Here is a 24294-nt window from a genome sequence, read left to right on the forward strand (position 1 = left end):
TATTAGCTGCATTGGCTGTTCATGCCTAGTATTTTATCATTTTTATGCTTACTATTATCTACGATTTTTTAAATAAAAGAAACATATATTTGTTTTTTAAAATTATATATATTAGTTATATATATATATTATATATATATATATATATATATATATATATATATATATATTTATAATAATAATAATTATAAGGAAATACACACACACACAATAATAATAATAAATATATATATTTTGTAAATGATTTACGCAGCTAACAAAAAAAATATAAACGTTTTGCTTATGTTCCCATTAAGTTATGAAAACTTTAATTCTTTCTGAATGTCAATTTTCAACATTTTACTTGGTCATAACGGTAAGATAAGAAAATGATAAAAAGAAATATCTAATTTTAGAATTTGTAAACGTTGCAGGAACGTTAACTACCTTGAATGTCCTCTAAACATTCTTGGAAACAAGTAGCAACTTTTAAATTTCAGACAAAATATCCAACTCAAACATTTTTTTTTTTTTTCATTTTTGTGGAATGATGTATAAATATTAATCTTTTGTGGTAACGTTTTGAGAACATTATTAAAGACTCTGTAAAGTTCTGTTAACGTTACAGGAAGAATGTCTTGTCTATAACTTTAAGAGGACCCTTCAGACAACGTAGTTTTGAGAATGTTTCATGTTAGCTGGATAGGTGAAAACACACAGTAAAACCACACTATAAAAATGTCTGGCTAAACAGAGAGAAAAATTTGCTTATACACAAAAGTATATTGTATAAAACTGAACTGTCTTCTTAGAACACGTTTTAAATATTGTCATTAATAATTCCAATATATGTTGGGCGAAACACTTATTTAATATTTTGTTACTTCTCATATCTTTTTGCTGTCTCATTAATCATTTTGCGCGTAAAACCCGTAGTAAAAATCCATTTAAAATGAGTATTTAAAGACACAATGTGACTACTTATCCATAGTGTGGACAACATTTAACCTGCAAAGTATCTTTTTTTTCATTTCTTTTCTCCATAGCAACGATGGTGGAACTACTAGGTAGACTCTAATGCATGTGTTCATACATACATTGGGGAGGACATCAAAAATAAAACCACCGTGAGAATAATGTGCACTGGAGTAGTAAAGGTCCTAACTAAGCCCCAGTCTCAACTACCTACATGCAGCCTTGTGCTCCTGCTCCCATGTTCTCCACACAGAAGTCTAATAAATAGGGCCAAATGCATGCAAAGTCATGCATTTGCATGTTTTGCATGCGGCTATTCCAGCAGGGGCTGGAGCAGAAGGTTGATGGCGTGCGGGGGGCTTGCGAGGTTTTGCTGTCTCTGCATGATACGACTGTTCTCATGTCGCTGAGATGCACGATTAGTTGTGGTTTGTGTTAACTACGTGCACGTTTTTGTGTACCCAATTTAAGTCATCTTTGTTTGTTTTTTAGCAATCTCCCATTTGTTTCTAGTTTGTGATGGCTGTTTTCTGTCACCTGGTTTTCACTTATTAGACATGTTTAAGGCCAGGCGCGCGCAGGCAGCAGAGGCACTATGTTCAAGGTTGAGTTACTTTTGTGGCTTTTTTTGTGTGAGCTATTGTCTCAGCAGTCAGTACTGTTAATGTTACATTAGGTGTTTGATGTTTCATCATTTCAACCAATATTGCGTGAGATAACGAATGTAAAATGAAACCGCTAGGAACACGTTTGAATTCCCTCAGAAGGTGCGGGGAAAATTCCACGCGCCATGCCATATTAGCCTGGGTAATTTATTTTGTGTATGTCAGAAAACAAGAAGGCCAGAAAAGGAATATGGGGCTTCTTCTTTTCCATTACCAAACATTACAATCTTCTTGCCATCACTGCACCGTTAGGGGAATGTTGCGAAAGCCAACAGGAGTCTGGCCGGCACACGCGCGTGGCGTGGTTTAAAACCCATTACTTACCTTTTAATCAAAACTCGGCGCTCGTGTCAAATACGCGCCGTTTTTCGCCATGAATCTCTCTGCGCTCGTTCAGTTCACCGGATTGACCCTTGAATATGTGTCGTTCTCCTTTTCTTTTCTTCTTTTTTTTCTTCTCTTTATTCGTTCTCTTTTTCTTTCTTTTTCCTTTTTTTTCAATTGTTATCTATCATTTTTTCCATCCATTTCACGTTTTAAATATGTTCCACGTGTTTTTTCTCTACTTTTCTCGCTGATTCTATGAGGTTCTTTTCAGACTAGTGCTCTTGATTTACCTAATCACAAGTTATCTCAACCGCGGTGAACGGGATGTGTCCGAACCTTGATCACTGTTTCTTGTGGGTTTTATCTTTACCAAGTTAGGGCCCTCCCCCCCATGAGTCTTTATCTTTATGGTTTCCGGTTTTTTTTTTTTTTTTTTTTGTTTTTTGTGCAACACAAACCTTGTGGTTGGAGCAGTGATAGCTCATTCAGTGTGAGGATGCATTCGGTTCTCCTCTATACACTCCTATTGTCAGGTTGTTAGTAACAGTATCTGAGCGTATTTTTACTTCAACCGGTATTTTTAACCACACTAATAATGATCTACTGAAAAACCAGGTGCAGACCTGTTCAATTAGCTGGTGACGTCACCACCCGTGGAACGTAAAACAATGTCAATAGTCAGAATCACAAGAGCTGATACACCGTCGCGTTTGACCTAGTAGGCTAGGCTTTTTTTTTTTACTATTGGCTAAATGAAACTATTTGTGAGGCACTTTTATTTCCCTTGTTTCTCTTTAAATATCCAAAAAGGTTGGTCACAGGGTAGGCATAATAGGATTTTATTTCTGGTTTTTTTTCAATCGGTGATTGGCGTCTCCAGGTTGGTTGCGGCGAAGAAGCTCTCGACAGGAAACTTACTGCCAGGAAGTTATTTTTTTGACCAAACGGGGTTGTTTGAGAAGGTATCTTAGTTTTGGATTATAAAATTAATATCAGCCCAAAAGCTTCAACTATGTTTTAAGGTATCCGAATGAACACCTTTTTTTATTTCCATTTTGGGGATCTCGCCTTGGTGCAGAGCACAATCGACGTTCTTCCTGTATTTTGGCACCCAAAGCACTGTTTTGCTTAGGCTTCATGCTTACTTTTTGAAGCGCTTCTCTCCTGTGGTGGTGTGTTGTTGGCTGTGTGGTGTTTTGTTTGTGTGCGTGTGGTAGGTGGGGAGGGGAAATGTAGCTTCGGGCTTCTTGGCGGTGATTTATCGCAGTCTCGGGGAACGCGGCTTCCGTTCCTTGTGCCTTAACGCATTGTTTCTGCGCGGCATCTGCCGTGATTAAAACACGCTGCTATGGCGCCGCGAACACAGTGCGCTGTTTGTATTTTTGTTATAATTTGTTGTGTTAAATTTGGTTTGTTTTGGGGTGTCTTTTCGCGCTTTTTTTTCGTTGCGCTGCTGTGCCTTTTCGGTCTGGCTTTCTGTCTTGTTTTGGAGGGACGATTTGACTCAAATTTTGTTATTGTTTGTTGGTCTTTTTTTTTTGTTTTTTTTTTTTTTTGGTGAAATGCAATCTGGCTAGTTTTGTGTTTTTTTTTTGTTCGTTTTTTTTTTTTTTTGCTTTTCTTCGGTTCGCTTTTTCAAATTCCTCGTTTTTCTTTTTCTGCAGCGTGTCTCTTGCATGTTCTTCATTGATTTGTAGGCCTAAAAGAAATTCTCTTTTTTGTGTCCTTTCTTTTAGTACAACTGTAGTCCTCCAAATGCTGTTCCCAACTAAATTGATATACGCGCAAATAATGTCATTATGCTCCAATATTGCTGTTTTTGTTCAAGGTTTGTGAGTTCCCAAAATGCATTGCAGCATTAAGTATATACATCGGTACACGTATTTTTGTTTTTTTTTATGAAGTTTGGACGTAGTTGTTTTTGCCATTACTATTAGTGTTTGTGTGGTGATGCAAAAATATGGCATTTTTATGAATGATAGTTTATGGTAATTGTTAGATCAAAAAAGGATCTAGGTCTGTATGAATTCTGTTGCACTTATTTGCTTTTTTGTTGATGGTGGAGGTTCTTGCAAAGATTGCACTGAAGAGATTTTTTACATGTTTATTGAGTCATATACGACCTTAATCATGAATGATCGCTAATGACAACTAAAATTTCAGTGTTTCCAACAGTACATCTGAATCTTGACTGAAGTCCTTTTGGATTAATATTGGTTTTATAACGACAGCAATTGCATAACGGCTACAACAAAGTGTTTAAAATTGAGGACCCCATTCGGCTAAAAACTTTTAAAAGGAGCTTCTTTTTTGGTGGTAAGCAAGTAACTGGAAAGTTTGGCGCAAGTTTAGTTACTTTTTCGTCCCTCAAGGGTCTTTTAGTACACTACAGACCATGTTGCTTGCCGTCATCTTTTATGCTAGCTCTTAACATCTGTGTTTGCTTCCCTAAACCACATTCTTCCTGCATAGGCATCTGACTTTTGATAAGGTATTAGGTGATCGGTTGCATTTATTATATCAATCCTAACTTATTTTGGCATGCTCTTTTTGTCATAGCCAGTGAGTGCTGTATATGGTGCCTGAATAGTTGGTTTTGGTGCTATATGCTTGCTCTCATGGATCGACATAAAAGGAAGCCATTCTCTGGGGGTAACTGTCCAAGGTGACGCTTATTATTTATTGACTGCTTCAATTCCACACATTTTCTCCTGAATGGTAAGCAACACCCTGCCCATTGTCTTACGCGGCGTGAACTACTCGGACATCATACGCGTGTCTGTGGCCCTATAGCCAACATAATGAATTCAGCACCCTGTGTCCTCATGTTTGGAACAACCTGACATCAGTGGCCCTATGACAGCCTTGAACAAAGAAAAATATTCTACGAGCCACCTTCGTTTTTGTCTGCTACCCCCTAACATAGGCTTTATTCCGGATTTCCATGCTGAACATAAGTCCAGGAAAAATGGCTCGGTGCAACGAAAGAAATGTACTAGACTTCATCAGATTGACCCTAGTTTGCAGGACCCCCCCCCCCGGGTGCTGCGAAGGATAATTTGTTCTTGTAATCATCTTAATTAATATAATAATGCACTAAATTGTTATACTCCTAATGAAAATTAAGTTGCATTTTGATGCATAAGTTGTACCTCAGCAGGCCAAAGGTAATTCTCTAATTGATTTTTATCGGTGTTTATTCAAATAAGCAAACAATTGAATGCATTAAATTTATACAGATTACAAAACTTTGCAGGCTCAACAGGGCGGTGGAGTAGACCTGCAAGCTCTCTTTTACATTTTTTTTCAACACCTTCAAAACCTGTATATAAAAACAAACCTTGTAAATATGACAGTAAATATGTTGGGGTCAATGACAAATAAGGATGCTTGATATAATAAAAAATAAGCAGTCTAGTTTAAAATCCATCTCAGTTTCAAAATAAAAATGGTTTCCACTGGTGACCAAAGCTGTTTTGCTGAAAATTTGTTCACTAAGAGCATCGTTTGTCTAACTTTAATTTAATGACTAGTGACAATCTCAGTATCTCACAGTATTGACGTGCATATTATATGGCATAATGAGTGTAGATGAAAAATAAGTCCAAAATTAATCAAATATAAATAGGTTTATGAAGACTTAGTTATGATTTAAAATGCGAAAGACTTATGTAGCTATATAGGAGGCTGTTTTTATGAATGAGGCCTTTATTTTTATAGTGGGCTCATTTTGAATAATGCTTGCCATATGTATTATTTCCGGAACCAGTCATTTTTTGTGATATTCAGAAAGAAAATGAATAAAGAGCTGGCGTCTTGTATTCCTGCAGACATGTTTAATTTTATGGATGTTAATGTCACATTTCTATGTCTTTTGCTTTTCATAATCTTCTTTGAATCGTTTCCATCAATGCATCAGTCAATCAATCTTCACCAACACCACACACCATCAGCAACTCCATTTTTGTTTTTTCTTTCTAATGGAAACGGCTCTCCATGGAGTTCTGATGAGTTTCGAGTGATGAACGAGGACACAGTTTGGTGAGAGTAAGTGAAAATCACACTCTCTTCCTCCACTCAGCGACTTTTATGTAAAACAGTGCAATTAAACAATGTCCTGAAAATGAATGTATGCTGGAAACATGAGGCTCATTTGGCTGATGAATGGCTGCACTTTGGATCCGCACTTTTAAACTTTCCTTTTTACTCCCAAAAAATGGTTTAGCAGTTTTCACTGCTCAGCCTGGTCTGATTGGATGGTTTAAGAGGGGGTTTGGGAATTCTCAGCTGGTCAGGCAGGAATACATCTGTTGGACCATCAAAACCAGTCTGACCAGGCTGAAAGACCAGCTAAACCACTTTAAGCTTTTTTTGGTTTTTTCCAGAGGGTTTTATTATTGTCCATTATTTTAGTAGTCACAGTAGCAGTAGTAGGCCTACTGTTGTTGTTCCTGATGTACTTTAAGTGTTAACAGTAGTCGAGTTGGTTCTATACATCATGGCCGTTTTAGTTGCTTTTTCGTGAGTGAGTGAGAGTGGAGAGAGGGTATTTTTTCATTTCCAGCTCTTTTGCCTCTGTTTCGGGCAGAACGGAAAGTCCCCTGAAACAGCGGGATTTGATCAATCTGCCCGCCTATTAAGGCCGTTAATTGATAATATGCATACTAATTAGGCAGAGCTTTGGTAACTTTAGAGACTTTGAGGAGGTAATTGTCGGCACAAGTCCAAATGTAGTTTTTAAAAGCAGTCTGCACAAGGTGAAAAATTTCACTATCTGCTGCGGCATGAGGGGCCTGTAATGATCTGCACTTGTACACATGTTCCAGTGCCATACGTACCAGTAAAAGGTTTGGGGTCAATGAGATTGTTTTTCGAAAGAAATTAATCCTTTTATTCAGTAAGGATGCATGAATTTGATGCAAAGTGACAGTAAAGACATTTATAATGTTACAAAAGAGTTCTGTTTAATTAAATGATGTCCTTTTGGATTTTCTATTAATCAAAGAATCTTGAAAAAAAAACATTGTTAAAAACAACTGTTATGCATATTAGAATGATTTCTGAAGAATCATATAACACTGAAGACTGGAGTAATGATGCTGAAAGTTCAGCTTTGCATCACAGAAATAAATTACATCTTAAAACATATTGAAATAGAAAACATTTATTTGAAATTGTAATAATATTTCACAATGCTACTCTTTTTACTGTATTTTTTGATACTGTAAAAATTCTTTCAAAATCATTTAAAAAGTCTCCACATTTTTGAACAGTTAGTGTATGTAGAAAATAATTTTGTAACTTTATACAACATATGATGACTTTTATATTTAGCAAATTTTTAATCAAACAATGGCTAAAGCTAAAAAACCACTGAAGTACCTTTATTTTGAAGAGTGATGATAGTACATTACAATTTTGTTCCAAATTCAAAGCAAATAATGTTAGGAGCAGGTTAGCTATGTCAAACGCAGATGAAGTGTCCTTGCATCAAGGTTGTTTGCATGTTGCATTCCAAAGGCAGGCCCACACAAACTTCTCTCTTCTGTCAATGCGTGCGGGGTCTCTCTTGAGCTGAGACGCATTTAACGTTCACTTGATGCAAACATCAAGTCAGGCCCTTGCCAAGCATGCATCAAAGCACGCATCTCCTAATTAACTAGATCCACATGTGAGAATATTTGTTCCTTTTCAGTGTCAAATCAAGACCCTTTGAACCATCAATCTCCCCCGCGCAAATGAAGCGTGTCTGTCTGCCTTGTATAGAGGCGTGGGTGTGATTGTTGTCAAAAGCCGTTGCCATGGCGGTTTGTTGTGGTGCTCGAGGGGACCCGAATTTGTTCCCCTTTGCTCCCCGCGTGTCGTCTCACAAGTGAAGCCTGTGGCGCGTGTCTGAAGGTTGCACTGCTGTTTTCCTGTCCGAACGGTTCATGGACATCCTTTAAAATGAGCTGGCAGTTATTAATATTTATTTTCAAAACTTCAAACTAATTCTTTGTAGTGAGAGATTTGCAATCATAAAAAGCTTGCATACACTGCAAATAATTACTTTTTGAAGATTACTGGAGGACGTTTCACTAAAAAATACAATTTAAATTTTACTATTTCAAAATCACACAGTTCTTTCAGTGTTACTTGCTGTGTTTTTTTGTACTGAATTTTAAAAGTTGCTAGCAATTTCTGAGAACAAATGCCGGTCTTAAAATGTCTTAATTTACTCATCCACAAATTAAAGACTTAAAATGTCTTAAATCAGAACGGAACGTCTTAAATTCATAAAGCCATGGTATTAAATGTTGCACACACACAATGCATGTCTTCCTCAGGTATCTTTTGTCTTGTTTTCCAATGCAAAGACTTGTTTTCTGAGAAAAAAACTGAACAAATAGACATTTGCACTGCAAAAAACAAATATACTAAAAAGAAGAACATCACTTCCTGGCAGTATGATCAGAAGGTAACAATATGCACGCCTGAAGCTATTTTTTGTAAAATTAATTAAAAAGTAGTGATGATTTTACACTTATAGAAAATGCTGTGTCTTGAAGTATTATGTTCCCTTTAATTTATTCCTTACACTTTTCTTTGTCTAAAAAAAAATCTACATTTACCTTCATAAAAACGTTGCAGATACCCTGAAAATTGTTTCTACACAAAAATCCTTCTGTGTGCTACGCGGGTCCTGACTAAAGTGTTTTACTTTCATTAAAAAGCCATCCATTCAAAGCCATCCAAAGTGTAAAAATAGCCCTCTGATGAGATTTACAGAGATTGACAAATTGGAATTAAATGACAGGTTGAAATAAATAAGTCGGTCACGGCACCACCAAGGCTCTGGGTAATATTCCTCCGTGGTCCATAAAATGCATTTAACTCATTGTTTTGCCCTCACATACAGTTTTTTTTTTTCCTTGAAAATGTGTGAATCTGTTTTATATAGCCTCTTCTCTGTCTCTCTCCCTCCCTGGCTAACCTTGGGTTTTTTTGGATTTGTTTGTTTCCCGCTTCCCCTTCCCGCTTTTCTCCCCTCGAGGGTTGCGTGAAGACACAAGCTTGCCAGATTCATTTTCTGATCAAAGCTGTTTGATTTGGTCAATTTTGACACATTGGAGACGTTCTCTATTACTGAGATAAATAGCCCTGGGCTAACTGTCAACCAAAACTTGTAAGCTAATAAAAAGAAAAAACAATTATTCCAATTTCCAATTTCTGCCCCCGGATTTCTCCTGGGAGACAGCCTCTAGGAAATACACGCTTTTGATTAGTAAAATTTCAGTGTGTGTGTGTCGGGACATTCGATGTTGTCGTCTTTGATTAGTGGGCGGCTCTTGTTAGAGCCGAGGGCGGCCAGAGGGCTGTCAGTCGAGCGCAGACTCTAATGCATAATGCATTGACACAACCGGCTTTCTGCCACCTCCCTCTCCCAGAGCGAACGGCGGCAGACCTGGTTCCCCTCACCTGAGAGCTCCCTCTCTCTCTTTCTCTCTTACTGTCCCTTTCTTGGCTAACCGGTTCAGGAAATAAAGCATCGTGACAGATCCTCGCTCGCTGCAGACCTGTAGTTATGAGTACACATACACACACACACACACACACTTGGAAGTTGGAAATGGGTTGACTTGAGCTGAAAGTGTGCAATCAGCAGAATAGGGTAGAGCTGTTTGACTGATAGGCTGTTGAAAATTGATCTCCACCCACTGGCCCCGATAAACCCCCACCTGCCCTCTCTCTCTTTTTTCTACACTTCTCTTTTATCTGTCTTCTTTTCTCTTTTACTTCTTTTTGCAGGCGCCAGCACTCAATCTGAAGTCATTCTGTGCATTGCTGACAGAAAAATGCTGGTTCTGGCTCTGCACTGAACCCTTAAACTTGTTTTATTTTTTTAACCCAGTGTCCTCACCAAATACAGTTTTCAAAACTCAATGCAAATGAAAATAGATTATTCAAAACACAATTTTTTGACTGTCAACACATGAAGTGTCCAATGCAGCATGCCTTTAGTTGCCATCCAGCCTGTTTCTTTAATTTAGCTTTGAATTTATTTACAAATAGCACACGTATTACATGACTTTTAAATATACGTTTTTACATTTTTTTTTAATGATTTAAAAATACAGCATGTACATATAAATATGGATTTATTACTAAGGTAGAAAAGGTACAAAGCGATAAGCAAAAGATACAATTATCTTTACATGTATTAATTGTATGAATTTTATGTGAAATTTTTGTTAATTTATTTTAAGTTTTTGTGTAGTGTTTATTTAATTTGTATTAAAATGGGATGAAGTATTGAAAAAGTGTTGAAAGGGTGGTGAAAGGGGGGTGCAAAAAGGCATGGAAAGCCAAGACTCTATCAGTAGTTTTAGAGAGATTTTGTGCCTCTTGTGTGTGGATTTTTATTTTATGTTTCAGTCTCAACTGATGGCCAAAAAAATGTGTCTCATTACCAAAATGTCAAACAAGAAACATTTCATAATGGGTAATAGCAAAGAGCAAATACATGACACAGAAATTTCATGTCAACAGCACCTTTAGAAATATATTTACTGAGAAATATGGTGACATGTTCAATACTTATTTTACACGCTGTGTTTATATATATTATATATAATAATATATATGTAATAATATATATATATAACATACTTTGTACAGATGTAAGTTACAAGTGTACAAACCTCTAAAGGTACAGGTTTTCAATTTCTTTTCTATTTATAATATATCATGCAGTATATTATAAAATAAATGATTTGTTATATGATAAATTCGTGAAGTACAGTAGTCAGCTCCTTCATCACTTGGATCTCAAGTCAAAGGAAAGTGGGCCGGTTTTGAGAGAGGTTTGCGGTCACTCGCACCATCTTATTTCCCTTCATATCCTCTATTTCACTTGTCCTTTTCTAATATTTGCTCTTTGTTGACCCCTGTTCCCTTCCCCCCCCCCTCTATATCCCCCCTCCTCCTCCTTTTTGTGTCTTTCCATGTGCTGTGACTCAATAACTCCCAGCATGCAGTTTGAGCGCACACACACACATAAACGGAGGAGTACAGAACAAACACATCTCCTGGATCCTGAGCACCAAAAACTACACTCATCATTTATCAGCTAGCTAAATGCCTGCCCAAACCATTACCCTCCCCAAAGCAGCCAGCAGGATGGGAGGGGAGGAGAGGAGTGAGGAGCTGTGCTGGGTGAATTAAACTTTTGAGGGTTCAGCGCTTTCCCACTTTGGCAATTCATCTTTCCTCTCACCCAGGAAGTGCACACCCAGCAGGAGAGTGAGGTAATTACATCTCCACATGACACGGCGCTTCATTACTGCCTGTGTGTCTTGCTCACCGCCGCTGCTGTAGTTTAGAGATGGGGTACGCAGGGGGTACAGAGATGGAGGCTGATTTTTTTTTTTTTTTTTTTTTTTTTTTTTTTAGTTAAACAGTAATGGCTGACTACACACGGCCTCTCGGTTGGTGAGGGTAATTTTTATGTACCACTGCGTTAACTGCTGGAGTGGACTGATGGAAATTTGATGGACAAAGTATAACAGGCCTATGTTGTGTCTGTGGAGGATAAAATGTTGTCTGTAATGTTTTGACTTTTTAAATTATGTTTTATGTGTCAGTTATGGTATAATGGCTTTCTACAAAGATGATCTATTTAAAATTATTCTATACATATTAGAAAGGCTTGTTTATTTTATACAAGGATATTATTACAGTATTTTTAATGGTTTTGCTCACCAAAGCTGCATTCATTTAATTAAAAATACAGTAAAAAGATTAAATATTATTACAACTTAAAATAACAGTTTTCTATTTGAATATATTTTAAAACATAATTTATTCCTGTGATCCAAGGCTGAATTTTCAGCATCATTACTCCAGTCTTCAGTGTCACAGGATCTTCCAGAAATCATTCTAATATGCTGATTTGCTGCTCAAGAATTTATTATTATTATTATTATGAATTTTCAGCATCATTACTCCAGCCTTCAGTGTCACTTCAGTGTTTAAACTGATAGTTTTCGGGAGGGAGAGAGAGGGGGGAACTTTTTTCGGTGGGGGGGGGGGGGTAGTCTCTGATGACTGAAAAGTTGAACACCATTTATTTTAAATATTTATTATTATTATTATTTGTAATCTTTATTCACTATTATAGATTAATAATATGCTATTATATATAATATATTATTTATAATATTATAATAATTTAAATGTTTTTACTGTGACTTCTTTCTAAACAATTTTTATTAATTAATTAAAATGCACCCTTGCTGAATAAGTAGTATTTATAAAAACCTTTTGAACAGAAGTGGATTGATATGAATCTATGGAATATTGTATGTGTATATAAATATACTCTGTGTGTGTGTATGCACGCACGCACACACACACACATACATACTGTATGTGTGTATATAAATATATATATATTTAGTTGAGTATATTTATACATATAGTATTCTCTACATTAGTGATGATATTGATGAAATAGGGTATAATATGCAAAATATCAAACACACTCTTAAACATAAAGGTGCTTAAAAGGTTCTTCACAGCGATGCCATAGAAGAACCATTTTTGGTACCACAAAGAACCATTCAATCAAAGGTTCTTTAAAGAACCATCTCTTTCTTACCTTTTTATAATCTGAAGAACCTTCTTTCACCACAAATAACCTTTTGTGAAACAAAAAGGTTCTTTGGATGTTAACGGTTCTTTATGGAACCATTTAGACAAAAAGGTTCTTCTATGGAATCGTGAAGCACCTTTATTTTTAAGAGTGTATGTACAGTAGTGTGTGTATATAAAATAAATAGTATGTGCAGTGATTCTCATCTGGTGTGTCTTGACCCAAAAACCAAAAATGGCACTTTATTTACTTGGATATACTAAGTAACTAAGAACATATGTAGTACATTAAACCATCAGTAGAGAGTAGCTGTATAGAGTAGATTAGCTTGATGAATTCATCAGAATTCCAGCACGACTCATTAGACGTCCTGAGACCAACAACAGAATGAGGCCTTAAATTTATAACTCAGTTCCCTGACTCCCTCTGTAGAAATACTAGCAACTGACCGATTACATCTGACAGCCTGTCTCTAGGTGTGAGGTGTTTTAAAACTCTCATGCTCTTTTTTTGTGTTGAGAGATGTGCACTCTTTTTATATTGTTTTTTTTTTTAGTGTTTTTTATATTTTTTCTGTGTATGCTCAAGTCATCGATCCCACCCTCTCCCGCTGTCAGACACTCCTGGGGGTCAGAGAGTGACTGACAGCCATGTGAACCAGCAGGTGTCTGCAAAATGGTCATTTGTTTATGCGAGTTCATGGCCACTTGTTTTGCAACTTTTTAAAGCAAATATAGGCTTACATGTAAGTGTTACTGTCATAATAAAAAAATGTAGTTACTAAGATTATCAGTCAACAATTATGTTAAAAAAAAGAGTGAGAAGTACTGACACTCAGGCCATATAAGATGAAGATAGTTTGTTTGTTCATTGGAAAAGATTTGGAGAAATGTAGCATTACATAACATTCTCACCAACGGATCCTCTGCAGTGAATGGGTGCCGTCAGAATGAGAGTCCAAACAGCTGATAAAAACATCACAATCATTCACAAGTCATTCCAGCAGTGTTAGTCTGAGATTCTTGGGGGTGTTTTGTTGTCCATTAGATGTACGTTTTAAGTTTGATTGCGTTAAGTAACAGCACAGTTTTACAGTATGGAAGCCTTTTCCACTTCAGAGTTAAAAAAATAAATCATAATTGTGAGATTAAAGAATTTTAATAAGAAATAAAGCTGTACTTGTGAGATATAGACATACTCTGAGAGATGTACACTGAAGATGAAACATGCTTTTATGAAAATCTGATGATTGTGAGTGGGAAAAAAATCTTTATTGAAGGAATGACAACATAATGTACAGAAATATACTGAGTTCCATTTTTACTGTGTGGTTTGTTACAATGTTGGATGTATAATTAGTTTATACGTCACATATAGCTACACTGGATTGTGTCGAGAAGCTAGCTGTGTGTGTGTGTGTTGCAGCACTGAGCTGTGGAATAGGCCTGTTAGTCAGTCCACCTCTCAGCTTTCAGATGTGTCTGTTTGACAGTGCGGGGTGCGTTTTGCTGGCTGTCGTTGCTGTGGCCCAGCAGTGACCCAAGCAGAGTGTGTGACGGAGCCTTTCTGAGTTTGTGTTGAGTCTTGTCAGACTTGGACCGCCTGGACTACAGACACACACACACACACACACACACACACACACACACACACACACACACACACACACACACACACACACACACACACACACACACACACTTGAATTTTAGTCAGTGTGTAGTGTGTATGTTTGGGCATAAAAAAGATATACAAAGTTACAAATCTCAAGGTCCACTCCAAAGGGAGATATTTCACTTTACAATGAATGGCTGGTTTTGGACTACAGCGTTGTTTTCTGGGTTTTGAGATATCACAAAGTGGCCCATTAGAATATCATTAAAATAATTCCCGCCTACGGAAATTCGAATGGTTGGGGGATGAGGAGGGGCAAGGTCGTGGTTCGAATGCTTGGTTGTGTGCATCAGACAAGACGAAGAAGAAGAGGTACTGCTGTAGCGTCAGGTTTTCGCAAGTTATTACAATATGTATGTTACAATTATGTAAACATTTTTATAATGAATTGCTGACACTACAATACTGGACAATGATGTAATCTACAGAATTTACACTACAATTATGAGACTGCAGTGTTTACATTTCTGAAGGAAACCGACTGTCTTCAGAAAAGCCATTTTCATTTCATCTTGCATGTAATGACTGATAAAGGTTTCAAGTTTTTTTTTTTGTCCATGCCACCATATGTGCAGACATACAGAGGAATCAAAATACCGTTTCTCTTCCCTCTCATCAAGTGTTTACATTGTCAATGTACTATAGAGGTCTGTATAAAAATAATATAATAATATTTGCAGTCAGTGCAATATTAAACAGATTTTTGTATGAAGGTAGCAGCAGTGTACTTGTAGTAAACATATATATATATATATATATATATATATATATATATATATATAATATATATATATATATATATATATATATATATATATATATATATATATATATATATTTTTTTTTTTTTTTTTTTTTTTTTTTTTTTTTTGATACCAAGATTGATAATGTACGCAAGGGTATTTGTGCTTCTACATAATTTTCGTCTTCTTCTGTTAATGTTTCTTATTCTGGTACTCCTTTTTCAAACTTCTTGATTCATACCTGATTCATCACTTGATTCATACTCTCTTCAAAAGGAGGTTTCTATAATTAAGCCAGCCACTTCTTTACTTGATCCCATACATACTAGTCTGTTTCAGTCATGTTTTGTTTCCTTGTGTCCAGTTGTTTTGTGTATTATAAATGACTCTTTGTGTACTGGGGTTGTCCCACCAGTTTTTAAAACTGCTGCAGTTACCTCAGTACCAAAGAAGACAAATATATTGATTATGAAAACTAATTTTCATCCCATATCGAATCCTCCTTTACTTGTTAAAATTTTGGAGTGAGTGGTTGCTTCTCAGTTAATTTCTCATTTAACTGAAAACAATCTTTTTGAGCCTTTGCAATCTGACTTCTGCAAATTCTATAGTACTAAAACAGCACTGGTCAAGGTCACTAATGATTTGTTAATTGCTTAAGATTCTGGTTATCTTTCAATTTTGATCCTTCTTGATCTCAGTGTCGCTTTTAATTACTCGTCTAGAAACTGTTTTTGGGGTCTGTGATACTGCACTTAATTGGTTTAAGTCCTACCTCTCTGATCGTAAGCAGTTTGTTTCTATGGGTGGATTTAGGTCTAAAAGTGGTGTTGTGCAATCTGGAGTCCCTCAGGGATCAATTTTGGGGCCCTTGCTTTTTACGATCTATATTTTTCCACTTGGTCAGCTTTTGAGATCTCTTGGTCTAAAATTTCACCTTTATGCAGACGATACTCAGATTTACATACACACTAAACCTAGTGACACTGTGCCTGTTGATTTTATTTCCACATGTATTTCTAGGATAAAAGAATACATGTCACAAAATTTTCTTTGTCTTAACAGTGAAAAAACTGAGGTTATGCACATTGGTTCACCCCACCAATTACGTAAAGCTGGGTCGGTTACTTTGCCCGTTGATGGTTCAGTTATGGAGTTTAAAACAAAACTAAAGAATTTAGGGGTGATTTTCAATTCAAATCTAACTTTTAAGCCACATGTTCAAAACACTGTTAAAACCTCCTTTTTTCATCTTAGAAATATTGCCAGACTATGTCCAATGCTGTCTTTTCCTGTTGCTGAGAGGCTGATTAACACTTTTGTGTTTACCAGGATTGATTATTGTAATGCCTTGTTGGCTATGGCATCAAAAGCTACCCTAAACAAATTGCAGGTAGTGCAAAATGGACAGAGTTCAGCTTCCTGACAGCCTGATGGACGAAGCTGTTTGAAAGCCTTGTGGAGCGAGCCTGGAGGCTCCGGTACCTTCTCCCTGAAGGCAGAAGGCTGAAGTGGAGGTTTAACGGGTGTGAGCTATCAGGAGCGATGCTGATGGCTCTGCTAGTGAGGCGGGTGTGGAAGATGTCCATAAGGGAGGGCAGAGAGACACCGATGATCTTGCTGGCTGCATTCACTATGGGTTGCAGAGTCTTTCGAACGGATTCAGTGCTGCATCCGTACCACACTGTGATGCAGCTGGTGAGGATGCTTTCAATGGTGCCACAGTAGAAGGAGCACATGGTGGGAGGTCAGACTCATGCTTTCCTTAGTTTGCAGAGAAAGTAGAGGTCTGACTGAGTGTTCTTGGCCAGTGATGTGGTGTTTGTCATCCAGGAGAGGTCCTCAGAAATATGCACCCCTAGGAACATGCTGCTGCTCACCCTCTCCACTACGGCACCATTGATGGTTAATGGGGGGTGCTTGTGGAGGTCTTCTTCTGAAGTCAATGACATGTTCTTTTGTCTTCCCCACATTGAGGAAGAGATTGTTGTCGTTACACCACTGGACCAGTTGGCTCACTACGCTCCAGTAGTTGGCCTCATTGTTGTTAGTGATGAGGCCCACTACAGTTGTGTTGTCCGCAAACTTGATGATGTGGTTGGTACTGTGACTGGGTACACAATCATGGGTCAACAGGGTGAAGAGCAGCGGGCTGTGTACGCACCCTTGTGGTGCCCCTGTGTTCAGCGTGATGGTCTTAGATGTTTTTCCGCCGACCCGTACATTTTGTGGTCTCTCTAATTGGAAGTCCAGCACCCAGTTACAGAGAGAGGAGTTGAGTCCCAAGTGTCTCAGTTTGTTTATTAGTTGCTGTGGCATGATTGTGTTAAATGCTGAACTAAAATCCAAGAATAGCATTCACACATAGGAGTCTTTGGAGTCCAGGTGTATAAGGGCTGGATGGAGAGCAGCTGAGATGGCATCTTCTGTGGACCTGTTGGTTCTGTATGCAAACTGTAATGGGTCGTGGGAGGAAGGAAGGATGGACTATATGTGTTGCATGACCAGTCGCTCGAAGCACTTCATAATGATGGGGGTCAGTGCAACGGGCCGGTAGTCGTTGTAGCTGGATGGGTGCGGCCTTGAAACACTTGAGGATGACTGTCTGACTCAGCGAAATTTTTAAAATGTCAGTTAGTACATCCTTGAGTTCTTCAGCACAATCCTTAAAACCTTACCAGTTTGTTTGTTCTCTTATAATCCATTACAGTGTACAAAACAATCGTAGCAAAATGGCAGCAGCTGGGTTTGTATGAAATGAGAGCAAGTCTGTGATACCAGGATGACATAATTAAACAATTGTACACCATTTTGAATCAAGTTTTAATATTTTATTAGCTAAACAAACACAAAGCTTCCACCAAGAAAAAAATAGTTCAAGCAAGAGTACAGTGCCGACTGCTGTTACCTGGATGAGCCTGTGTTATTAGCTTTTTCAGATTGTTATCCAGGGATAACATACCTCGGAATGTCGCGACTGACCAATCAGAATCAAGTTTTCCACAGAACCGTGTAATAAGAGGTTGATATCACATGCCTGGCCTTATATTCTCATACAGTGACTCTTGAGTTGTCATACAAAGTGTTGTCATAACATCCATGTTTGGCATTAAAAAAATATTGCACATATTCATTCATTTCTGCACAGGCTGTTCATGTGGATCAATTATGTTTTTCGTAGTCTCTTCAAATAAGCCTCAAAACGTACTGTCCATCAAAATGAGAAAAAGTTCAGTCTCTTACTCCTATACATCACTTTTAGTCTTACCTCAAAATATAATTTCACTTAGAATCAAGAGCAAACGTGTGTGTGGGATGTGGACATGATGTATGCGATGTATGAGAGAGTGAAAATTTGGGATTCAAGAAGAGAAATGTTCCTTTGTGATAATTAACATTTAGTCTGAGAGAACTATGGAAGGTGTAAAATAATTGTCATATTTAAATGTTTTTTCAATTTGTACAATATACATTTATATTACATGCAATATACATGCAATAAAGCATGATTATCACGTCTTTCAGTGCATAATCTGTATGACTCATTTACTTCTGTAATGTGATGTATTTCAAAGCATAATCAGTGAAAAAATGTTGGAGGCTAAAGGTCAAGTTCAGCCTCCAGACCACATGTATACTGACTTTTTTTAAAAAAATGATTTTGCTAATACATTATTGTTCAAAAGTTTGGGATAAGATTTTTGTTTTTATTTTTAACTTTCATCCTTTCCTCGTGTCATTTTGACCCAGAATTTTATTTTTATTTTATTTTTTTAGAACTTTTTAAAAAATTGAGTGTTCATCTGAGTGGTACAAGACTTTGTGACTTTTGTTCCACTTGAATTTGGAACACACACACACACACACACAATTGAGTGGATTTGTGGATTTATGTGGCTGTAATTAAAGAAATGTACAAATCCTTCCCTCGCAGGTTATTCTGACCTGACCAAAGGAATGAATGGAATGTGGAAAAAACTGCAGGGTTTTTTATTTAATTTTGTCACACTTGAACATGGATCACACACAAAAAAACTGAGTGGATTCAAGGACTTTATGTGGGTGTAAAAAAAAAAGTAACGAATCCTTCCCTTGCAGTAAATTTGACCCCCCCATTGGAATTAATGGAATGTCGGGGGAAAAGAATTATTCGATTTAAAAAAAAATACAAAATCTGACACAATCCAGACAAAATTTATATCCAAACGCAGATCTGAGACTACAGAATATTCCCAAGGCAAAAAACACTCACATACCCCACTCCATGCACACACATGCACCCAAACACATACATGGTTAACGCACACACACATTATAACACACATGATTAAGGTGAACAAGGTAATTAAAAAAATTATAAAATAAAAATCACCAAAAACTCATAAAAAACCTACATAATAATTAAGAAATAAAAATAAAAATGGATCAATATAAGCTTTCTGGACCAAAAAAAGTTTAATTTTAGGCCTTCGGGTCATTTTGACCCGCGATGGAAGGATAAAGGTTAAAATTTTACTTTTTACTTTATTCAGCAATTGATGCTTTAAAGTGATTAAAAATGCCTGTTATCAAATAAATGCTATTATTTACAACTTTTGAAAAGTATCATATTTTCTAAAAAAAAAAAAAAAAAAAAATATATATATATATATATATATATATATATATATATATATATATATATATATATATATTAAGCAGCACAACTGTTTTCCGCATTGATAATAAGAAATGTTTCTTAAGCCTGAGACACAATGCATGATTTTCAGCTGTCCCAGACAAAAGACTGCCATCATGAAACATGCCATCGTGGTGATTTCTGTGATTGTGGCTCCTAATCATTGGTCTTATGTCGTACAGAGGTTCAAAGACGGCTGTTGTCATGGTCTTGCGACCAAAGATACGATAATTTTCTGACAGTATTAGAAATTCAGCATGATCATCACACAGTGTGTTTGCTGCTACAACCCACGTTTACTTTACACTAAAAATGCAACAACGTGACATGGCGCTAAAACATAAAGCTGTTTACCTCAAGGTCTTATCCCTTCCTATTTCGCTGCTTTCACTTGTCTTCAGCACGCATAAAATTTCCAACTGCCAAAGTGTGGTTCATCATGCCTTTTATTTACCACTAGCGCATGCTGATAACATTTTATTATTTTACAGTAACGTGTGTCGTAGCGTACGACTCAACAGGTGTCTTCATCTTACAGTCTGCATGCATGTCGTACCCAAGTTTATTAGATCCATGTTACACAGTGCGACTTGCAATGATCTTACAGGACTGCTAAAATCGTGCAGTGTGTAGAAGGCTTATGCATCAAATCAGCATATTAGAATGATTTCTGAAGGATCATGTGATACTGAAGATGCTAAAAATTTAGCTTTAAAATTACATTTTAAAATATATTCGAATATAAAACAGTTATTTTAAACTGTAATAATATTTCACAATATTTTTACTGTATTTTTGATCAAATAAATTCAGCATTTGTGAGCATAACAGACTTCTCTTAAAAATATTAATCAATCTTACCGACCCCAAGCTAGTTGTGATAACTATTGGCAAGATGGCAGTGGGTACAACAGTTGCATAAAATAATCTCTAAAAGCTGTTTAGATATTGGTGAATATTAATAAATTGCTTCTGCAGCCTAGATGATGTTAGCAAAACAGTTGCATTCCATTCAGTTTGGAAAGTCGTAATTTCCTTCTTGAAAATATTACAATAGAAATACTTGAAGCTTAAACATTAAAATGCGGATGTATGGCATCACTTAGGAAAATTTAGAGTACATAGTTGATGGTGTACATTCACTCAAGCCAATAAAATGTATCAGTAGGTCAAAGTTGCTTGCCACTTTCCGCTAAAGCAGCCAGAATTGATGCTCATGCACTTAAAACTCGCTATAAGTTGCGAGCGGTGTGATTAACTCTACCCACATACCTGCTTAAAAGCAGCCTCCCACAGTGCCAGCCTATCATACACACACACACACACACACACACACACACACACACACACACACACACACACACACACACACACACACACACACACACAGCACCTCTGCCCCCTCTCACTCCCTAAAGAAAGCCAAACCTCCCATCTCCCCTCTCTTCCAGAGAGAGAGAGAGAGCGGCATCAGGCAGCTGGGTTGCAGCAGTAATAAAGAAAGAGAATCAATAGGGCATGCAATGGAGCCAAGGTGCTGCCATTCATCATGCGTCCTCCCAAACTCCCATCATTCATCAAAGTCAATGAGCCAGCAAATAGGAAAATGACTATTTGTATCAAACACATCTGCACTCATCCACTGAGGTATTTCATTCCCATTAACTCCCATGGTAAAATACACTGAGGGTTTGTGTGTGAAGGAGGGAAGAGAGTGTTGTGTGTCTGTTTGTGTTTGCGCTCGTGTGTGTATACGCTGTTTGCACTGGTTTGCTTGTTGCGAATTATCTGCCGAGGAACACTTTTATGGAGCCCGTGTGTGTGCGAGTGTTGTTTTTGAGGGACATTTTTACGATTTGACAACACCTCCTCCTCCTCCCCCAATCACTATCCTAACCCCTATCATCTTTTATGGGCTGTCATTGGAGGATTTTAGTGTACATCTTCATCTGCTTATTTCCTCCACACCATCCCCCACCCCTTTTTCTCTCTCTCAGCCTCCATTTTCACTACTTCAACCTTTATCTTTTTATTTTACCTCCTCGCTTTTCTTTTCTCTTTCAGCATACATGGTTTGGTTGTGGCAGTGTGCTCTGTATTTTATATATAAATCTCCCTCGGTGACACTAACTGTGGGTTATATTATTCCAGGCTGCTTTTTTTTTTATATCGTTGCTCTATAAATTTGGTGGTGCGAGGTAAAGATGAAGGTGGCTGATGGTTCGGATGCAAATGGCAGCACCATCATCATTATGGTGTAATACCCCATGAAATGGCAGGAATCATTACTGCAAGGGCTTTATGGCCGGCGCTGAGTGGATGGACCAACTCTGAGCGATATTTTATATGAGAGTCTGTATATATGAGCTTTATCCTGCTCTTTCGGGCTATTATTGAAGCAACGGTGTTTGCTTTGGTGGCTTGTCTCGAGTGGTGATCCATATAACATCGTGAATATGACATGTTTTGGTAGTATTTTATGATAACTGGCATTAATAATTATATAATGCTTAACAGATGTAGATGACACATATGGAAATGCCTTATGTGTAATGTAATTAAAGAACTTTTAAACAACCCCTCCTTTACAAAAATACTTAAAACTATATTTTTAAACATATATTTATACATGCATAGGAATATTTACAATACTCATATATATACAGTACATAACATTGCATTTTAACATTATTTACAAACTATTACATTTATAACATTTATATAATATATACAAATATTTAATATTATCAGTAATCTTATGTAATGTCACTTTAAAAAACAAATATATTTTTAAACATTTTTACATTATTAATATATATGTTACATATTCACATTTTATTTATTATTTACTATATATACACACACACACACATTAAAAAAATATTGTTTTAGTAGTTTCAGTTTTGTTATATGCATTTAAATTAAAATTGAAAATTTATAATATTATTAATGTCAGTTTATATATTTCATGTAACAAAACTGAAACTGAATGTGAATGTCACCTGTTTATATATAAACACACATATATAAATATGCAAACCTTTTTTTGTTATATTAAAGTAATTTAATTAAACTTTATGACATTGTTTACATTCACATTAAATTCATCTGTTAAGCATTAGGCCTACATATTATTTCACATTATTATAAATTATTAATCTAATATGTATATTTAATAACATTAAATAATGTAATATAATATTTTATATGACTACAATTAGCATTATTAATAAGGAGTTTAAATTATCATGTGTTACATGCTTTTTTTTATTTTTTTTATCTGTTTTAATTATTATTCTTTTTAATGAAGTGGATAAACCGCCAAATGGCAGCGAAATCAGGAGGATAGAGGTTTACAGGAAATGTCAAGAGAAATTAATTTCACTGATAAATCAAAACGTGAGCAGCAGTCCTGTCACACGTCAAGTGCTGCGGGTGTGAGCTGCAGCGTTAAAGCATCATGAAGTTATGACGGCCCATCAACATGTCTTCCACACAAACACTCGCACGCTCACACACTGTTTTACAACAACAGCCACCACAGAGGCAATAATAACAATAACAGTAGTGCCTTCCATGAGATATTGAATATTATTTTGAACTAATTCATGCATTATCATAAGTGCAATTAGCTAGCAGTTAGGATATTTGCTGTTAGAGTTAATGGAAATGTTTTTATAGAGAGCAATCATTTGCATGTCATTTACATATTTAGATTAGAAAGTTTGAAGTCACACTGGTATCTATCTATCTATCTATCTATCTATCTATCTATCTATCTATCTATCTATCTATCTATCTATCTATCTATCTATCTATCTATCATGATTCTATTTTCAATCATTCTATCCATCATCCTATCTATCTATCTATCTATCTATCTATCTATCTATCTATCTATCTATCTATCTATCTATCTATCTATCTATCTATCTATCTATCTATCTATCTATCTATTGTTTTATCTATCGTTCTATCTTTGTTTTTTTCTATCTGTCATTCTATATATTGTTCTATTTGTTGTTTTATCTATCATTCTATCGTTCATAGTATTAGCAGATTGTATTGCTGTTAATCATGAATCTGTTTACTCTCATCACTGAAGGACTATTGTAGCTGAGTGAACGACTGAGGGAGCAGGGCTACTATTTTCCTCTCTCTCTCTCTCTCTCTCTCTCTCTCTCTCTCTCTCTCTCTCTCTCTCTCTCTCTGTGACATCCCCCTTTGCTCGTTCTCTCCTCCTGCTCTTTTCTTCTCCTCTGTTCTTGGCTTTCTGCCCGCTCCTCTGCAGCTCCTCCTTCGGGAGCAGCAGACAAAGTCACCGGCTCTAGGAACAGACCTTTCAAATTCATAAAATTCATAGGATTTTTCACAAATGGGTGAACACAATTTTCTACCAATTTCCTCATTATGCAAATATGCAAAATATCGCATTTAGGCCAATTACTGTTCCAAATCCACCAGTTCAGGCCATAATTGCAGAAACTATCAAATAATTATGCTCGCTAATTGGGAATATTTGTGACAGATAAAACAAATTCTCGCGCAAATTACATTTCATTCAAGGAACCACTGTGTGCTGCTGCATTTTTATCGAAGTCTAATTTATCTTACATAATG

At 36.5% G+C, this 24294-nt stretch overlaps 1 protein-coding gene across 1 annotated transcript in view; it reads left to right on the forward strand.

Moving 5' to 3' along the window:
* Positions 1-9805, forward strand: part of LOC109065251 (AP-3 complex subunit beta-1-like) — a 97757-nt gene extending 87952 nt beyond the window's left edge. The window contains exon 28 of the mRNA XM_042747805.1: positions 9735-9805. Within this exon, the coding sequence (XP_042603739.1) occupies positions 9735-9805 (71 nt within the window). The remainder of the gene's footprint in view (positions 1-9734) is intronic.
* Positions 9806-24294: the final 14489 nt, after the last annotated feature.

This window comes from Cyprinus carpio, chromosome B21, assembly GCF_018340385.1.
Source record: "Cyprinus carpio isolate SPL01 chromosome B21, ASM1834038v1, whole genome shotgun sequence".
NCBI classification, from domain to species: domain Eukaryota; kingdom Metazoa; phylum Chordata; class Actinopteri; order Cypriniformes; family Cyprinidae; genus Cyprinus; species Cyprinus carpio.